Source organism: Nicotiana tabacum, chromosome 20 (assembly GCF_000715075.1).
Source record: "Nicotiana tabacum cultivar K326 chromosome 20, ASM71507v2, whole genome shotgun sequence".
NCBI lineage: Eukaryota > Viridiplantae > Streptophyta > Magnoliopsida > Solanales > Solanaceae > Nicotiana > Nicotiana tabacum.
Window position 1 is genome coordinate 153,644,234 of NC_134099.1, and position 15,196 is coordinate 153,659,429.

The 15,196-nt window shown below is 37.9% G+C and overlaps 1 protein-coding gene across 1 annotated transcript; it reads left to right on the top strand.

Moving 5' to 3' along the window:
- The first annotated feature begins 4,333 nt into the window (after positions 1 to 4,333).
- LOC107780709 (RHOMBOID-like protein 12, mitochondrial) lies at positions 4,334 to 14,166 on the top strand. Its single transcript, XM_016601284.2, has 8 exons — positions 4,334 to 4,925; positions 8,327 to 8,447; positions 8,542 to 8,661; positions 9,685 to 9,795; positions 10,798 to 10,848; positions 12,877 to 12,981; positions 13,072 to 13,113; positions 13,833 to 14,166. The coding sequence occupies exons 1-8, from the start codon at positions 4,558 to 4,560 to the stop codon at positions 13,920 to 13,922; spliced, it is 1,008 nt and encodes a 335-aa protein (XP_016456770.1). The 5' UTR covers positions 4,334 to 4,557; the 3' UTR covers positions 13,923 to 14,166.
- Positions 14,167 to 15,196: the final 1,030 nt, after the last annotated feature.

Consider the following 15,196-nt stretch of genomic DNA (forward strand, 5'->3'; position numbering starts at 1 on the left):
GTCGAGTGTGCATCCGGTATTTCATGTTTCTATGCTCCGGAAGCATATTGGGGATCCGTCTCATGTTTTGGATTTCAGCACGGTTTAGTTGGATGGTGATTTGACTTGTGATATGGAGCCAACAGCTATTTTGGAGCGTTAGATTCAAAAGTTAAGATCAAAGGATATGGCTTCAGTAAAAGTGCAATGGAGAGGTCGGTCCGTGGAGGAGGCTACCTAGGAGACCGAGCGGGAGATCCGGAACAGATATCCTCACCTGCTTGAGGCTTCAGAAATGTTTCTTGACTCGTTCTAGGACGAACATTTGTTTAATAGGGGGAGGATGTGATGACTTGGCTAGTCGTCTTATGAGTTACCGCTCTGTTTCCCCCATTTCTGCTTCTTATTGCTTTGTTTATCGGTTTTATATGTGATCAGGTTGGTTGGCTCGGGTTCAGAAAGGTTTTGAGAAGGTTTGAGACACTTAGTCTCTTTTGAGGAAGCTTAAGTTGGAAAAGCCAACCGGATGTTGACTTATGTGTTAGAGGGCTCGGATGTGAGTTCTGATGGTTTGGATAGCTTCGGGAGGTGATTTGGGACTTAGGAGTGTGATCGGGATGTGTTTTGGAGGTCCGTAGTAGATTTAGGCTTGAATTGGCGAAATTGGATTTTTGGCGTTTTCCGGTTGGTAGGTGAGATTTTGATATAGGGGTCGGAATAGAATTCCGGGAGTTGTAGTAGTTTTGTTGGGTCATTGGGAGGTGTGTGCAAAATTTCAGGTCATTCGGACGTGGTTTGGTATACTTTTCGATCAAAAGCGTAATTTGGAAGATTTTGAAAATTTCGGCTTGAATCCGATGTGTTTTGAAGATTGGTACAAGTTTGGATGGTGGTATGTGACTTGTTTGTGCCTTTGGTTGGGGTCCCGGGGGCCTCAGGGTGATTTTGGGTGGTTAACGAAAAGAAAGGAAGTTTGGAATGGCAGCTGAAGTTGGAATCTACTGCCATAACCGTATCTGCGGTTGTGAGGCCGCAGGTGCGACCCCCGCAGATGCGGAAAAGAGTCGCAGAAGCAGAAGATGGTGAAGTTGGTATGAACCGCAGAAGTGGTTGAAGGACCGCACCTGCGATGGCGCAGGTGCGGGTTAGGCATCGCTGATGCGGAGTCTGAGTGGTTTAAGTGAAAATCGCAGAAGCGGTTCAAGGACCGCAAAAGCGGTACAATAGAAGCGGGATTTTGTCGCAGATGCGAAATCCTTGGGCCAGAAGGTATAAATTATTTCCTTCGCGACTTTTGAGCTATTCCACCATTTCTAAGTCGGCTTTTAGAGCTTTTGGGGTGATTTGAAGAAGCATTTCAAGGGGATTTCATTGAGGTAAGGATTTTGGACCTAAAACTCATTTCTATGGTATTATTTCACGGATTAGAGTTGTAATTAATGGAATTTAAGGGTTAAAATTGGGGAAACTAGGGCTTGGTATTGGAGACCTAGACTTGAGGATTTAAGGGACCATTTGTGGTCAGATTTTGGGACTTTTGATATGTGTGAACTCATGGGGAGATAAGGAATCTACTGATGTAAATTTCATCGAATTCTGAGACGTGGGCCCGGGGGTCGGGTTTTGGTAATTTCGGGATTTGTGTTGTAAATTGAATATTTTCGATTGGGCTTCGTTCCCTTATCATATTTTGACGTCGTGATTCTGATTTTGGATAGATTTGATGCAAGTTGAGGCCGATTCGAGGGGCAAAGGCGTCGCGGGCAAGAGTTTGAAATGGATTGAGGTGAGTAATGATTGTAAATGTTGTCCTGAGGGTATAAAACCTCGGATTTGCACATCGTTGTGCTATATTGAGGTGACGCACATGCTAGATGACGAGCGTGGGGTCGTGCACTGTTGGGGATTGTGACTTAGTTCATCCCGAATGATTGTTTTATCGCGTAAATGATTGAAAACTATTTGCTATCATCATGTTTTTGGCTGAATGCCTTATTTGGGCCTCGTGCCAACTATTTGGACCCTTAGGGGATTTTTACTAATATTTTCTCACTGTGTTGACTTTAAACTTGAACTCAGTCATGCTATATTCTACTGTTTTCATAACTCTGCCATGTTTACTCTGCTTTAACACTTAAATGATATTTTAAATGATACGTTGGGCTGAGCATCACATTTTACTGTTGCACAAGTGGCTTGTGAAATTCTGACTGGGTAAGGCCGAGGGCCACTGTTGTGAGGAAACACTAATTAGGATTATGAGGCCGAGGGGCTGAGATTTGTACGCCACGAGGTGGCTTGTTGATATGAGGCCGAGAGCCTATGTGATTATACCACGAGATGGTTTGATATTGCGTTTGGGCCGTAACGGGCCCCTCCAGGAGTTTGCACACCCCCAGTGAGCGTGGGTACCCATTGTGATATGAGATAGAGCCCGAGGGGCTGGCATTGTTCTATGTGTTGCCCGAGGGGCTGATTCTATTGGTATTTTACCCAAGGGGCGGTTCTTTATGTGTTTACCTTTTCTAGTTGCCTGTCTTTTACTTGCTTAACTATTTAAAAAGGCAATTTAAGAAGCTTAAACTGAACTAAAGTGACTTTGCATATTTTCACTGTTTCATTACTTTTACTGGCTTTTACTGCTTCCTTATAGCCTGTAATGTGCTTTACGTGATTTTTTATTACTCAGTCTTCATTTATTATTATTACTCACTGAGTTGGAGTACTCACTTTACTCCATGCACCACGTGTGCAGATTCAGGCGCTTCAGGTCCCGCTAGCGAGTGTTGATCCTTCCAGCTCAAGCGGATTCGGAGATTCTCTAGGTAGTTGCTGGGGTTCGCAGCCCAGAGCTTCTTCCCTTATCTTATTTTCTTTGTTTTAGCTCTGTATTAGGCGATGTAGACTCTTCAGACTTGTAGTATATTGATAGATGCTCATGACTGGTGACACCCCGATGTCGGGCTGTGTTGGTTTTAATTTCGCAAATTGTACTGTCACTACTTATTTTGGGATTTATCATGTTTAAGACTTAATTGTATTATCTTAACTGCTTAAAAGGGAATTGGGAATGTGACGACTGGCCTTGTCTTCACGAGAGGCGCCATCACCACCGGGTCCGAGTTTAGGGTCGTGACACGAAGTGTCCTTAACTTTTTAACTTGTAACTCTAAGTTAAGGACCAAGTGTCCTTAACTATTAAACATGTAAGTCAAAGTTCAGGACCAAGTGTCCTTAACTTTTCAACTTGAAACTCAAACTTCAAGACCAAGTGTCCTTAACTTTTCAACTTGAAACTCAAACTTCAGGACCAAGTATCCCTAACTTTTTCAAAACAATTTGCAAAACTATGACAGTATGTCCTTAATATACAAAAGAACAACAAAAAAGTTAAGGACACTGTGTCCTTAACTTTTTCAATTCAATTTGCAAAATCAGGACACTATGTCCTTAATATTATGTGCTCAATTTTTATTGAATTATCACAGGACACGATGTCCTTAACCTTATCAATCCAGAAATTCAAAAAAAAAAATCAAATTTCTAGCATCAAATTCCTAGTAACGAAATAAAAATCAATAGAAACACACGAAAGTATAACTTATTGTAAATTTATGTCGATTTTTGGACGAGAAAGTTGAATTCTATAGTTTGAAATCGGAAGAGAAGCTTCTGCAATTCTATACTTTGAAATTCGACGATCACAGTGAAGTTAGTTACGTGTGCTGCTGCTGCTGATCGTTAATAAAAGCGTAGGTATAAGTTATAGCAGAAGGGTATTTTCGTCTAGCCATGTATAAGTTTATTAAATCAGTGGCTAAAGACTAAAAATATTTAAAACACTGACTTTAAAATAAAGACAGATGCTCTTAGTGGCTATTTGTGCACATCGCTAGACCAAATGGACCTGTATATGGACTATTTGTGGATGAGGCCCAATTCCACAAATAAAATGAAACCTTTTTTGGGATTTTTTTTACGTAGATAGTCATTTGGCAGGTGAAATACACAAATAACCCTCAAAGCGAGTAACCCTCAAAGCGAGTGATCTTTAATTTTTATGGCAAAAAATATAAAGAGAAAGATAGTAGTTGCTATTGATGCTAATAAAAGAGAAGAAGAAAGTAAAAAGGAAGAGGAAGGGGGAGAGTTACGTCAAGGATATATTTGAATCTAACTATTAACTGCTGACAAATTTGAATCATTTCTTGTTTTAGTAGGCGGCAAGTTTCGATCGTTTTTTTCCTAAAAAAATATGTTTTATTTTGTGATTTCGACTCCGATATATATTTTTAAAATACATATACAAATATTACACATATATACATGCACATTCATACAAATATCTCAAACTATTTTACAAGATGGTAAATGAAAGGAAAGAAAAAGAAGAAAAAACTGTTTGGCAAGTAGGGTAGACCTCATGACCCAAAAATGTACTTGTTTACTGTCAGTTGTATAACATGGAAGCTGTTCAATTTTACTGATCTTTTTTCCACAAGAAAAAAACCAGACTAATAAGTAATAACACCATTCCAAGCATAAACGGAACTCCAACAAAAAAGCCTATTGGAAATTATGCAGAGGCTCTTGTCCCTCAAATTCCTCTCTAAAATCCCCAGAAATCTCTCAAATGCAACCACAAATCCCTCACAAACTTTCCTTTCTCTAACTTCCAAGATAAACCCATATCACCCTTCTCAGCAACAACAATTTTTCTCTGCTTTTTCACACTCTCACACACACTCAATTAGGCTACAAAATGTGAAATTTTCCCATGGCATTTTCTCAAACCCACTTTTCTCTAAGCAGCTGTTAACAAACAGAATTTTCAGAGGTGATCCGAGCAAGGATTTGGTTAACCGTACAGTTGGGATTCTGCGGACTCAATTTGGAAAAAGAAATTTTCACTCCAATTTCTCATTTGGTTCCTCTCGCCGCGGCTGGTACTCTATTATCCCCCCCCCCCCCTTTTAGCAGCTTTAATATATTTATCAAATTATTTGAGGTTGTCCATTTCATTGCAATACTAAATAAATTGTTACAGAAATCATATACATTACGCTGTATTCATACCCATTTTGTTCTAATGTTATACATTTTTTTAAAAGGCAAAATAGAGGTTCTCTAGTTTTTCTTTTTCCTTTTCATTTCACAGTTATCTTTACACTGACATACAAGTTTTCCTGTTTTGACTAATTAAGTTTATTTGTTTGTTGTTGAGATAGTATAGTGAATAAAGTCTTAGTCTTTACTTTGAGACGGGGGGTTGGTTTTGTGGACTGTTATTTCTCTTTTCTTCTTAAAAAACACTACAAACGAAGTTAAATTAAAAGAGGCCAGCCAAATAAAAAAGTTGCTGAAACCTTTTGTCCCAATCAGTTATTATTGTATATTATTTGAGATCGTTGGGAAGTGGGAACCCATAAGGTTTAAATACTGGATCCGCCTCTGTCTATCGGAAACATCTTCTCTACCTTTCAGGGTAGGGTAAAGCCCGCTTACTCACTAATCCTCCCCAGACCCTACTCGTGGGATTCCACTGGGTTGTTGTTGTAGCAGTTGTTGCCTTTTGTAATTGCACCCTATATATTTTTCAGATTTACACCCTAATCTCTTCATTTTTTTTTTGTAAAGTTCTTTTGCACCATAATGTATGCTCACACTATTTTTTCCTCTAATAAACCATTGAGATTATGTTTACATTTTTTAAATAAACTGGGTCCAGTTTTTTCCTTAGTGATTGTGAGATCAATTTGCACCTCTCCAAGGGGCAAACTGTTCTTGCTAAAAATTTGGTTTCATCTTTATACTTTCATGTTTGTTAGGTACATTTTGTGAGTTAAGAATTCTATTTACCTCCGCTCATCGTGCATTCACAAGGTTTGAGCTTTTCTTTTCCTTTTTTGGGTCTCACGTGTATAGTAGGTGGGAAATAATCAACAAACTCAATCTCATGTATGTGAAATTAGGTCTAGAGAAGCACCTAACCCTGTGGCCTAATAGTTAATAAAGTGGGTACAAATATTAGAGATTAGGGTTCAAATCCAAATAGAGAAAAAACACTAGGTGATTTTTCCATCTGTCTAAGCCTTAGTGGGCGTAGTTACTCGTCGTCCAGGTGAGCGCAAGCTAGCCCAAACACCATCATTGTCAAAAAGAATAAAAGGTCTAAAGAAGTTTGAATTATATATTTTGATTTTGTCCTTCATAGATAGTCACATAAATCTCATAACAGGTGCAACCTAATTTCACTTTTAGATCATAAAATTATGACCTGGCATATCTTCATGTGAAATTTAACCTATTCTCATGTGCAGGCTTAAAACTTTAGGCCAGGTATCATAAACGGGACATACATTAGGCCTACAGTTCACTTAACTCATGATTTTGCAAAAAGCCCTAGAGATTATGGGATTGATCATAATAAATAAAAGAAACAGGTGTAAATAATGGAAGGGAGTATGCTTTAAAGCAGCAAGTGCAAAGATCTCTGGGATCTCTGGTTGATTTGAATTTTAAGAATAGCACTGCTGATGATAGAAGTAGAGCTTTAGATGTTTCTTGAGCTTCTGGTGCTGTTATGTACAACAGTAAGATAAATATTGCTCTGTGAAAAATTTAAGAAAAAAAAGAGCTACTGTACTTTCTTGTCCGTTCGGAAAATCTTGACCCACTTCCTCAAACTGACTAAGGCCTCATTTGTATTTTTAAGATTAAGACGTCTGAATCTGAATACACATCTGAATATCAAGATGTGTATTAAGATTAAGACATCTGAATCTGAATACACATCTGAATATATTAAGATGTGTATTAAGATCTGAATACTAAATAATTAAGACTGTTTGATTTATAACATTTGAATGTATAAAATTTATCTTTATTTAAAAATTAATAAACATAAAATTCAAATGAAATGCTAACTAATCTAATATTCTATCAATAAAATATATAGTTTTTTAAAATATGATAGTTGTTGGTGGTGATGGCTAACGGGTGAATGCCGAGTAGAGGCGGTGGTTGGTGGTAGTTTTGGTTGATGATAGTGGTTCATGCTAGTAGCTAGTAGTGATTGGTAGTGGTGGCGATTATGATTGAGGATGGTGGTGGTGATAGTTAATATGGCGGGTGGTGGTAGTAGTTGTGAGTGAGGAAGGTGGTGGGCGGGTGGTGGTAGGTTATAATGATGGGTAGCGCCGGTTGTGGTTATTGATGGTGATGGGGTGGTCAGTTGTGGTAATTGAGGTGGATGAGTAGTTATTGTGGGTGAGAATGATGGTGATCGGATTGGTGGGATAGTGGGTGGTGATGGTCGATAATGGTGGCGGCTATGATTGAGGATGATGGTGGCGTGGTGGTAGTGGAGGTGGTGGTGGTGGTGGTGGTAGTTGAGTATGGCGGTGGCGGCATGGTGGTAGTTGATAAAGGTAGGCGGTGGCGGCAGTTAATTATGAATATGTGATAGCATCTTAATGAAATTAAGTCTCTGTTATAGATCTTAATCATACAGACCTATTCAGACCCATTAAGTGGTTGTGAGGTAAAAAAAAACACACTTAATGATTAAGATTTGAATAATTAAGATTCAGACTTTAAAAACAAACGTATTTAATGTCTGAGATCTGAATATTAAGATTCAGATCTCCATTAAGTGCAAACAAATAAGGCCTAAAAATATACCCTTCAACCGTTTTAACTAATACTCCTATAAACTAATTTTGCTGATAAAAAAGCTAATATAAAGTAATGTTACTTTATATCTTAAAGTTAATTTGACATAGTCTTCGGGAACTATTGTACTTTTTTCTTTGCACATACAAACTGATTATTTAAATAGTTATTTCCCTATATTAGTAATCTATTCGAACGTTTTACTCTTAGTCTCCAAGGTGGAGGTATGCCATTTTTAATGGGATGAAGTGAGCTGTATTTAATTGACACTGACCTGCAATAACTAATGAGTTGTGACAGCTAGGAGTTCGTAATCGTTTAAACTGTTTCTAACATTTTCAATTTTCTGATGGGAGAAATGGCGACAATCTGCGTAATGTCATTCCATTGCTCTTAGTCAACTTCATACATTTTCTATTTTCTAAGTTATGACATATTTTTGATAAGGAATGTTATGACACCTTTAATGGAATGAATTGATTAGTATTTAGTTGACACTGATATGCAGTGACTAGTGAGTTGTGACAGCTAGGAGTTCGTCATGTTTCACCTGTTTCTTGTATTTCAAAATTATGGCAGGAGAAAAGGCAATGTTTGTGATGCCATTCCCTTGCCTTTAGTCCAACTTCATACGTTTTCTATTTTCTAAGTCATGGGCATTTCCAATTTGTAGGCAATCAGGTTTTGGGAGGTTTTCTAATGATGGAGTGGTGTTAGGAATAATCTTAGCTAATGTAGCTGTGTTTTTGTTATGGCGTGCTGCTGATAATAGGTTCATGATAAGGAACTTCATGGTAAGTCACTAAGATAACTTATCTTTTTGATGCAATTGACAGCTAAGACATTTTTTTCCAACTAGATTAACTTTTTTTTTGTTCTGGTGCTCAGATTTCAGTGGACAATGTTACAAGTGGACGGGTTCACACATTGATAACATCTGCTTTCAGTCACATTGATCCTTGGCATCTTATCTCTAACATGGTTGGATTCTACTTCTTTGGAACAAGTGTAAGGTCACCTGTCTTTCTATTTCTATATCATGTCTAAGCTTTATATCTTCGTAGTAATTCAGTAACCTCATTGAAAATTCTTGATGTTGAAATCTAGCAACTAATGGAATTGTAACTGTTTTTCATTCGGAAGGAAGGGTCTTAAAAATATTTCCTAGCAAGAAACATTGTCTCTGGCATTAATGGATATATGGCCAAGCTCAAACGTATAGTGTTTCAGTAACCTGTCTGAGCACTTGCTGACTTTGGGCTAATGAATGGAAGAGTGATAAACTTGATGCATACTGATCTGATAAAAAATTTCATTACTTTTTTTTCCTCTGAGCAATCTCAGTTTTAAAAGTGATGGTATTTAGGGGGAAAAAGGAATTGACATTAGATAGAACCAAATAACTGAAATGGGTGGGATTGAGTGCTGAGAAGGTTAGTATCCTCCCTTGTGATATTTAAACTTTGAAATGACTTATTTTAGATGGGGTAAATGCATTAGCAAGCTTCTTGAATGACCCGCAGATCTTCATCTTTACTTCTGATTATTTTATACCATTATTCTGCATACAGACTGCAGCCCTTATCTTGGAAAAATGAAAGAGCTACTTTTGTCAGAAATGACGCATTAGATGGTTACACCTTTAGGATCACAGTCAATATTAAGTGAGAAGATAACTAGTGCAGTACTTGTGGAAATGATCCAGCTTTATCTGTCAACTCAGTTAAAGGGACATGGCTTAATGCTAAGCCATTTGGCCCGACGTCACAATTTGTCTTGGTTATTTATACCTTTTTAGTATAAGGGTAATTGATTAATCACTTAATTTATATTAAGCAATTACTTCATTGGCATATTGTAAATTAGGCATTTTCCTTAACAATATGCCATAATAAGTGGTATTAACATATTAGAGAGATGACCAAGAAAATTTGTTATAACCTAAAAGGAAACTCTTGTATTATATGTGCCCACTTCGACATCTCTTTTCACTGACTAGTATTTTTTTTTCCAATTTCTTTCTATTGGCAGATCGGTAGTACTTTTGGGCCTCAGTTTCTTCTGAAGCTGTATCTATCTGGAGCAGTTGTTGGCTCTGTTTTTTATGTGGTATATCATGCCTTTATAGCTCCATCACTACAGGTAATCTTGGCGCAGCAACCTTATTATATCTATTTGTTCCCATAGCCAAGAAGTTGATGAAATGTTTTGTAGTTATACCTGTGTATGCTACCTGCCTACTAAATGATGATTAAATCCTCAGTCCAATTGATATTTTTTGGTAATACCCAAGATCAGCCGTATATATGCAAAATTCATGGTTAATATTTTAAAGAAGTCGGTGGTTTAGACTTTATTTCTGAAACATGAAAAGCACAACAAAGTGAAGCCGGAAATTTCAATCATTTAACCTATTAATGGTTCAGAAGAATCCAGGAACAAGAATCCAGGAACCAGGGGGGCAGTTAGAAAGCTACATGAAAAGTGATTAAATATGGTAGTGGGAAAATTAGGATATACTGTACTGGAGTTAGTTGTGGTACTTGTGTACGGGCTTATAGTGTAATTATAGGTTGCTTCTGTTTTTCAGTTGGCTTGCATATGTTTTTGGATTTACTTCACCTTCTCAGTTATGCACACATTCGAGAAAGAAGGATGAGGAAAAGTTAAAGTGGACTGTGCTGCAGGATTTGAGTTGATCACTTTATTTCATAATTAATCCCTCTGTTCCAATTTGTGTCGCTTTTCATGATGAGAGTGCTAAAATGTTTAACAAACATCTATGATAGTATTATTTTTTATAAATTGACAGATCAAATTTGTGTTTTAATGTCATGGTCTCCTAGCAAACTTGCTCCACAGCTAATATTCTAATATTTTCTTAAGAACAGTTGTGTAGCTCAACTGGTCAAGCGCTTCAGCTTCTTTAAAATTGTCACAAGCTCGAACCTCTGTAGCTTCATTTTCTCCTTATTGAATAAATAAATAAATTATTCCACTAGTACCTATAAATTAGCCGGTCAAATTTACATAATAAAAGCTCTTTGTCGGGATAATTGTGTGACATGAATTGATGGAGAGAATGTAACGTCACTACCTCTTTGGTTGTAAAAGTTGTTCATGGCCGTTTCCTTTCTTTTGTAGGGACAAAGAAGACAAATGCTGAGCATGCATCCATCGCAAGTTCCGGGATTGGTAAATTCATATCTTACGTCTTGTTGATCTTTGCTAGCTCTTCCTTTTCCTTCACCAGTTTCAATTTCTTGTGTTACCATGTTAACAATTTATGGGACTCCTAAGGATCTGAAATAGGATTGTCATTTTTCTCTCATCTTCAATGAAGATTATCAAGTTTTCTTTAACATAGTACTTTGTCTTCTTCAAATTCAGTAGTTAAGCATCTTTTTTGCATGACTTTGTAGTGTTTGCTGTGGTAATTGTACTAATAGATATGCTCTGGAGAAAAGAATTGGAGTAATGTCATAGTATAAGGCTACAAGCCACTCCAATTGTATACATTTTGGTCTCGATCTTTGTAATTAGTGAACATTACTTTTGGAAGGTTATCACTTATCAAACCATGGTTTCCTAAATTGCCGTAAGTTTTCATTTTTTTTTTTTTTTTGATAAGATACCATATTTCTATATATATATATATAAAGTAGACTACACAAAAGTTGTGTAGTCCCTATGGGTGTCTAACGGGCCGGGCCAGCCCGTCTCCGGACCGGCCCAGATCGGTTAAAACCGGAACCGGCCCGGCCCGGTAGAAGGGGGCCGGGTAGGGCTGGGTTAAAGAGGTAGGGAGGTTTGGTCCGTTCAACTTGGGGCTACCGGTTAACCGGACCGGTCAAACCCGATCAATGATTTTTACTGTACAATCGGTTAACCGGCCTGGCCCGGCCCAGACCGGTATAACGGCTACTTAATTTTTTAATTTTTTTTTATAATTTTTTTTTTAATAATGGAGCCTTTGAATTTACTCTTTTTTCGTTAATATACTTGTTAAATGTAAATCTTTCAATTTGTAAATTTGAATTTTGAAATAAATGTAGTACTTGCAATTTTTTTCCATTTTCATTGTATTCTTTGTATTTTTACTTTATATTAATATAACTTACAATAGTTATACAAAAACAAAATACAAAAAAAAAAAAAAAAAAATTAAAAACTAACCCGGCCCGGCCCCTTGTACCTGTAACCCTTACGGTTCATTTTTTACCCGGATGAACCCGAACCCGTTAAACCCGGTAAGCCCCAACCCGTAACCGGCCCGGAACCCAACCCGTATGGTTCCAAATTTTGCCTACCCAGCAAAGTAGACTACACAAAAGTTGTGTAGTCCCCCATAATTACAAGGTGGGATACAGGAGAAAATTCTCCAATCCTTTGTCATCTCACAAGGATTCTAAAATATAAAAAATTGATTCATGATCTTCTAATTACTCTCCTTTACACCAAAAATAGAAAAGAACTAAGCACTTCATTTTGATCTTCTGAATACTGCTCGACTTATCTTTAAAGTATCTTTGATTTCTTTCTTCCCATATTGTCCACCAAATGCAAGCTGGGACAATTCTCCATCTCTTTATGACTGGATTGGTTCCCTTCTCTGTTCCAGCAGGCTAGAACTTCAGATATTCTTCTTGGCATAGCTGCAAGATTCCTCTTAAGCTGATGAATATTCTCCATAGTTGTAAAGTGATTCTGCAGTGCAAAAAGAGATGATTGATTGTCTCTGCCTCCTCCCCACATAAGTAACATCTAGAACTCCTTTTCATTATTCTCCAGTTTTCATTTTCGTTAGCCACTATATGTGACTGTTATAACTCCTTGTAACTCCCAGCGAAACCCAAAATGATGTTTTGTTTCTTCGGTCTTGTCCTATGAATTTCTATTTGAATCCTTATCTTACTCAGCATGTGGGATCTTGGCAATAATTCCAGGTTCTAAACAACATGGTTCTTGGTTTGGTTTCTCATCCTTTGCATGGAGATGTCTGTTGACTACTCTTTGATTTCCGAATTCCTTGAAATTCCTAATTGAATGGTTAATGGATGAAATTGAACCTTTTACTTCTTTATGGGAAGTTACAACAAAAAGGTATTATTTTGGAATATTGGAAAATTCTGCACGTCTTTTTTGTTTTTCCCCCCTTGATAGTCAAAGCGTCATGCAATCTTTACACTTTGCCTTGACTTCTGTTCATGCTTTTCTATTTAGGGTGCAAGTGGGGCTGTAAATGCAGTGATGCTGCTTGATATATTCCTGTTCCCTAAAAAGACTCTCTATCTTGATTTTATTATTCCCGTTCCAGCAATCTTACTGGTATGTAATTGTGTATTTGTTTTCTAGATGGTAGTTTCCAAAGCTAAATTTGGCTAATATTTTGTACACGCCTATGATCCTAATCTTCAGGGAATCTTCCTCATTGGAAAAGATGTCTTAAGAATTTTGGAGGTATGATCTTCTAGCTCTATTTCGTCATTTGTTGTTTTATGAAGGGGTGCTTTGGCATAATTGGTAGAGTTGCTGTCACGTGACGAGGAGCTCACGAGTTTGAGCCGTGGAAACCGCCTCTTGCATAAATGCTGAATAAGGCTGCGTATAATAGACCCTTGTGGTCTGGCCCTTCCTCGGACCCCGCACATAGCGGGTGCTTAGTGCACCGGGATACCCTAGTTGTTCAACTTTATCATGAAATTAAGTTATCAATGACTACTATGCACTGAAGTCATACTTTCCTTCGGCTCAGTTGCTAATGAAAATAAAAACCAAAATGTTAGTAAGGTTTACGTGTTCTGTTCTAGTGTTCTATCATTAAAATGCCTTCTGTATTTTAGTTTGCTAGATTCTCCACTGCTTGATTTGCATGATCAGAATATTTAGCAGAGCAATGCATGCAGTTACATGGTCTGCTGTAAAAGGTCGTACGACCTCTCCAACTCCATCCTTATGCTGATTTTCTGTGTTGGTTGAGGGAATGAACTAACAAAATCAGATAGCCCGGTGCTCACGTGCCAGATTGAAATATTTGCCTTTGAGCCACTTCTACCATTGGAGCCTTAATCCTATCTCAACGTACTCTATAGTTTTGCCACAAAAGAGTAAACATTAGTCTTGCTATGACTTGTTTTATATGAATAATGATGCATTTTCTTATCTCTTGTCTTAATCAGGGGGACACTCGAGTCTCAGGATCTGCTCATTTGGGCGGGGCTGTCGCCGCTGCCATAGCATGGACTCGAGTAAGAAGGGGAAGATTCTGAAGTCTCATTGCTTTGTCCTTATAAATGTAATTTCGGCAGATATAACTGAACAATGCAGTTAGGATATATATTACCAAATTGCAGTTAGGATGTATTCCTTCCCACCCTTGAGTTATTGCCTTCTTCTAGGGTGAAGTGCCAAGAGATGTCCCTTTAAATAGCAGCAATTGTCACATTCTAAATTCATGGATATTATCAATGCAATTTGCAGCCTGAAAGCATGGTGCTGCTGACCAATTAGGTACTAGTTTGCTTCTTCTTCACAGTGGTAACAATAACATTTGAGAATTACAACTTAAAAGAGTGAATACATACTACTTAACCACGGTTTAGTGATAACTCTTAATAGTCACCCTCGGCCAGGAATTTTCCCAAGGGTGTTCAAACTTGAAAGAAGTAAAAAAAATCTCCGACAAAGGGTGCTTACGCAATATAATTTTCTGGTGAAAGGTGGTCAATTGATCACCCTTATTAGCGTGTAGCTTGCCCGTGACACTCGGTGACATTTGTCCCTCAATGGATGGACCTCTTTCAACTTAACTTCCATATGTTGTCACACAAAAACCGGCCTAAAACAAGGGACCTACTTCTTATTCCAGGAGTTAGCAAGTATGAAAGAGTCTTGTTTCTGCTTGTGTCTTCGATTTTCTACTAAGTAGCACTTTTTCAATTCAATCACTATTCAGGATCACATTATTGGATATGTAACATCTTTGGTCGGACATAGCCAAATTCATTTTTGGATCACTTTTTTCGGGTTTAATTATAGGTGTTAAATGGGCCGGGTTGACCCGATTTCGGACCAGCCCAGACCGGTTAAACCCGGAACCGGCCCGGACCGGTTAAAGGGGGCTGGGCTGGGCTGGGTAGGAGGGGTAGAGGGGGTTGGTCCGTTTAGAATTTTAAAACGGGTAACCGGACCGGTTGAACCCGGTCCAATAAACAGTTACCCTTATCGGGTTAACCGACCCGGTACAACGGTTAGAATTTTTTTTTGTTTTTTTTATTTTCGAAATAGGTGGGCCCCACTGACCGTTGGCAACGGTCAGACCTTGAATTGGTCCGTTGGCCAACGGAAAAATTGCACAAATAACCTTTTTTTTAATTTTTTTTAACCCTTTTCCAATTTACAAAACTAACCTTCTCTAAAACTATAAATACCCCCCCCCCCCCCCCCCTCTTCATTTCTTCACTCAATACTCATTTCTCAATCTCAATTTCTCTCATTCTCTCATTCTCCAATTTGCAAGACTTCAAGTCTTCAATTCATCTTC

Coding starts and splice junctions, on each gene's coding strand:
- LOC107780709 (XM_016601284.2), top strand. CDS start 4,558: ATGCAGAGGCTCTTGTCCCTCAAATTCCTCTCTAAAATCCCCAGAAAT. Junction 8,662..9,684: donor TCTACTTCTTTGGAACAAGT/GTAAGGTCACCT, acceptor TTCTATTGGCAG/ATCGGTAGTACTTTTGGGCC. Junction 12,982..13,071: donor CCGTTCCAGCAATCTTACTG/GTATGTAATTGT, acceptor CCTAATCTTCAG/GGAATCTTCCTCATTGGAAA.